General features: G+C 40.9%; 1 protein-coding gene across 1 annotated transcript in view; it reads left to right on the forward strand.

Annotated features, from left to right (window-relative positions):
• TAOK1 (TAO kinase 1) overlaps positions 1-5,125 on the forward strand; it is a 180,549-nt gene that overhangs the window by 99,229 nt on the left and 76,195 nt on the right. Inside the window, exon 8 of the mRNA XM_037743274.1 lies at positions 1,783-1,796. Within this exon, the coding sequence (XP_037599202.1) occupies positions 1,783-1,796 (14 nt within the window). The remainder of the gene's footprint in view (positions 1-1,782; positions 1,797-5,125) is intronic.

A 5,125-nucleotide genomic window follows, 5' to 3' on the forward strand; every position in this document is an offset into this window, starting at 1 on the left:
AGGTCTCACTTTGTCACCCAGGCTGGAGTGCAGTACCTTACTGTGCAACCTCCACCTCCTGGGTTCAAGCGATTCTCGTGCCTCAGCCTCCCGAGTAGCTGGGATTACAGGCATGTGCCACCACACCTGTCCAATTTTTCTATTTTCAGTAGAGATGGGGTTTCACCATGTTGGCCAGAATGGTCTCGATCTCCTGACCTCATGATCTGCCCGCCTCGGCCTCCCAAGGTGCTGGGATTACAGGCATGAGCCACTGTGCTCAGCCACATCTCCCTATGTTTTCATTTTGTCCTGGGCACATTTGCTTTTGTATTACTCTCTGTATCATATGTTGGATGTGAGAATGAAAAAAATTAAATAAAATTCAGTAGGGGCAGACATCTAAATTCTAATTTGTATGCTTTCTTTATATTTACTATGTATCACTGATCTTCAGTTTAAGAGTACTTAAAGACTAGTAGTTGATTTTGTCAAACATATATAAAAGTAGACTAAAGAATGATACCATCATTACATACTTAAATACCAGTCACCCAAACCAGCAACATTATCACATGGCCAATTCTGCTCTATATGCTTCCTTTTCATCCCTTGCCACCCAGAATTTTGAAACAAATCCCAGACATCATCTTATTTCTTCTATAAATAATTTATTATGTATTTATCAGCAAGTTTTAAGGAAATAATTTTTCAGATCTTTAACTTCCATATATGTCCTCTTTATATGTGCTGAGAGTGGTGACTTAGGCCCTTCTTTCCCACTTGGTCCTTTTTCTTGCTTTATAAAAGAAAGACTTCTCACCCATCCTGAATATTACAGTGATGCATTGTTCTGAGATATGTATGCCTTAGAGGCACAGAAGAGAGAAATTTTTAGAATGTATACCATCTATGAGAAATATTGAAGGGTTGGGGCACAAACTCATGTGCCTCTCCAGTCATCTCTTCCTTTTTGTTATCAGTTATCTCTTTTATCTTTTCTCCCCTAATACTACTACTCATGCCACCCTTTCTTCTTCCTTTTTTTTTTTTTTTTCTGAGACAGAGTCTTGCTGTTTCACCCAGGCTGGAGTGCAGTGTCATGGTCTCAGCTCTCTGCAAACTCTGCCTCCAACTAATTTTTGTTATTTTTAGTGGAGACAGGAATTCACCTTGTTGGCCAGACTGGTCTCGAACTCCTGACCTCAAGTGATCTGCCCAGCTTGGCCTCCCAAAGTGCTGGGATTATAGTGCTGAGCCATCATGCCCAGCCCCTTTCTTATTTTTCTAGTGTAGAATATAGAACTAAGATGGCAGTCATGGAACATATTAACGTATTTCTTTGCAGTGAAAATTGAAATTGAAGCCGGGTACAGTGGCTCACACCTGTAATCCCAGCACTTTGGGAGGCAGAGGCGGACACCTGAGGTCAGGAGTTTGAGACCAGCCTGGCCAATATGGTAAAACCCCATCTCTATTAAAAACACAAAAATTAGCCAGATGTTAAATTAGGTAGTTGTGATGGCACATGCCTGTAGCCCCAGCTACTCAGGAGGCTGAAGCATGAGAATCGCTTGAACCTGGGAGGCGGAGGTTGCCGTGGCCCGAGGTGGCACCAGTGCACTGCAGCCTGGGTAGCAGAATGAGACTCCATCTCAAAAAAGAAACAAGAAAATTGAAGTTGGACTTTTCCTGACAGGAAGTGATTCATATGTGTCTAATTGATAATGACCATGAAGTCTGGCTCTGCTGATTATGTTATAAGGCAGTGTTTTTTCTTTTCTTTTTTTTTTGTTACAATAGCTTTGTGAATATAGGTATTGTTTTTAATTAATTGAGTGAACTAATTCCACATCTCCAAGTTTTAAATATCTTTAAAGCATACATACAATATACAGTATTTGTATATCCTATCCATTATATCTTTTGCAGCCATTAAATACATAAAATGTAGATCTCAACCCCAAAATGTACAAGGGATACATAGTTTTTATCAATTCTGGGAGATAAATGAATTTTAAAAATTTGAAGACTACTGCTCTAGATGACCAGAAATTTCTTATGTAGAACCCTAGTCTAGATAAAGTACTCTTCCTTTACAAAAAAAGGGGGGCGTTTTCTGAGCTAATAAAAGTTCCTGGTGATTTCCCTTTTTAGAAATTGGTGATGAATATTTGCTATTAAAAAGGCAGCCAGGCACAGTGGCTCATGCCTGTAATACCAGCACTTTGAGACAGGTGAATTGCTTGAGCTCAGGAGTTTGAGACCAGTCTGGGCAACACGTTGAAACCCTGCTTCTACAAAAAGTACAAAAAATTAGCCAGACATGGTGGCATGTGCTTGTAGTCCCAGCTATTTGGGAGGCTGAAGTGAGAGAATCACCTGAGCCCAGGAGGTCGAAGTTGCAGTGAGTCATGATCATGCCACTGTACTCCAATGGAGTGGGCAATGGAGTGAGATCGTGTCTCCAGAAATAAAAATAAAAACACAAAAAATTTTAAAAGGCCCTGGGCTGGGCATGGTGCCTCACACCCGTAATCCAGCACTTTGAGAGGCTAAAGAGGCAGAATCACTGAAGCCAGGAGTTCAGTACCAACCTGGTCAGCGTAGAAAGACCAAAAAAAAAAAAAAAAAAAGTAAATATTAGCCAGGTATGGTGGCACACACCTGTAGTCCTAGCTAGTCAGGAGGCTGAGACAGGTGGATTGCCTGAGCTCAAAAGGTTGTGGCTGCAGTGAGCTATGATCATGCCACTACACTCCAGCCTGAGCAACAGAGTGAGACCTGTCTCAAAAAGAAAATTAAAACATAGAAAAGATAATTAAAAGGCCCTGGAAAGTCCTTCAGTGAAAAATACAAAAAATACTTTTTTTTGAAAGAGTGTTAAGTAACTTTATTAGAAAGTCTGTCTAGTTAATCAGATAAACAAATGGATAACATTCTTGACAAGTAGGCATAGCATTCACATTATTTTCAAATACCAGAGAAAAATATTTATTTTAAGTTTTAGATTTGGGCGGTACATGTGCAGTTTTGTTACGTCAGTGTATTGCGTGATGCTGAAGTTTGAGTGTCAATTGAACTCTTTACCCAAATAGTGAGTATAGTACCCACTAGGAAGTTCTTCATACCTTGTCCTGCTCCCTCCCTCTCCTCTTTTGGAGTCCACATGTCTGTGTTCCTGTCTTTATGTCCATGTATACGCAGTGTTTAGCTCCCATTTATAAGCAAGAACATGTAGTATTTGATTTTCTGTTTCTGTGTTAATTCACTTAGGATAATGGCCTCCAGCTACATTCATGTTGCTGCAGAGGACATGATTTCATTTTTTTAATGGCTGTGTAGGATTCCATGATGTAGATGTACCATGTTTTCTTTTTCTTTTTTTTTTTGAGACAAGGTCTCACTTTGTCACCCAGGCTGGAGTGCAGTGGCATGATCTCAGCTCACTGCAGCCTCAACTTCCCGAATTCAAGCGATCATCCCCCCTTAGCCTCCTGAGTAGCTGAGACTACAGGCACACACCACCACCCTGGCTAATTTTTGTATTTTTTGTAGAGACGGGATTTTGCCATGTTTCCCAGGCTGTTCTTGAACTCCTGAGCTTGGGCAATCCACCTGCCTTGGCCTCCCAAAGTGTTAGGATTATAGGTATAAGCCATGGTGCCCAGCCTTTTACCATATTTTCTTTATCCAGTCAGTGTTGATGGGCGCTAAGGTTGATTCTGTGTCTTTACTCTTGTGAATAGTGCTGTGATAAACATGAGTACAGGTGTTTTTTCAGTAGAACAATTTATTTTCCCTCGGGTATGTACCTAGTAATTGGGATTGCTGAGTCAAATGGTAATTCTATTTTTACTTACAGGTATTTGAGAAATCTCCAAAGTGCTTTCCATAGGAGCAGAACTAATTTACAATCCCACCAACAGTGTATGAGTGACTATCTCAGTGTGGTTTTGATTTGCTCTTCTCTGACGATTAGTGATACTGAGCATTTTTTCATGTCTGTTGGCCACTTGTATGTTTTCTTTTGAGAAGTATCTTGCTCATGCCCTTTGTCCACTTTTTCTTTTTTTTTTTTTTTGAGACGGAGTCTCACTCTGTCACCCAGGCTAGAGTGCAATGGCACGATCTTGGCTCACTGCAACCTCTGCCTCCCAGGTTCAAGCAATTCCTTTGCCTCAATCCCCAGCTGGGACTACAGGTGTGTGCCATCACACCTGGCTAATTTTTTTTATTTTTAGTAGAGACAGGGTTTCACCATATTGGCCAGGCTGGTCTGGAACTCTTGACCTTCTGATCCACCTGCCTCGGCCTTCCAGAGTGCTGGGATTACAGGCATGAGCCATTGTGCCAGGCCCTTTGTCTACTTTTTAACTCCCTTAGAGATTTTGGATATTGGTCTTTTGTCAGATGCGGTTTGCAGATATTTTCTCCCATTCTGTAGGTTGTCTGTTTACTGTGTCGATAGATTGTTTTGCTGTGCAGAAGCCATTTAGCTTAGTTAGGTCCCATTTGTCTGTTTTTGGTTTTGTTGCAGAAAAACAGAAAAAGCATTTCTTTAACTTTACTTAGTGATTTCCCAAACTTCAACATCTTAAAAGAATTGTGAAACACCAATAGTTATTGACTATTGAAAGTTTACTTTATTTACATATTTGTTAATTTGTCTACAGTATGATTAGAACATGAGAGCTGGATACATACATATGTCTTACGCACATAAATGTGTACACTCACACACAAACTGGAAGTACTTGGTAATAATCTTATTAAAGCAGTCAGCAACCGTTTTAAGTGTCTATCTATGTTTAACATGAAATACAAATGAAGTGTAAGGTAAAGTACCGTCAAGAATGTTAGACTTGGCCAGATGCAGTGGTGTATGCCTGTAATCCCAGAACTTTGGGAGTCTGAGGCGGGCAGATCACTTGAGGTCAGGAGTTTGAGACTAGCCTGGCCAACATGGTGAAGCCCCATCTCTACCAGAAAATACAAAAATTAACCAGGCATATTGGCCCACGCCTGTAGTCTCAGCTACTTGAGAGGCTGAGGTGGGAGAATCACTTGAACCTAGGAGGCAGAGGTTGCAGTGAGCTGAGATCAAGCCATTGTACTCCAGCCTGGTGACAGAGTGAGACCCTGT

This window comes from Cebus imitator, unplaced genomic scaffold (assembly GCF_001604975.1).
Source record: "Cebus imitator isolate Cc_AM_T3 unplaced genomic scaffold, Cebus_imitator-1.0 Scaffold140, whole genome shotgun sequence".
Lineage (NCBI taxonomy): Eukaryota > Metazoa > Chordata > Mammalia > Primates > Cebidae > Cebus > Cebus imitator.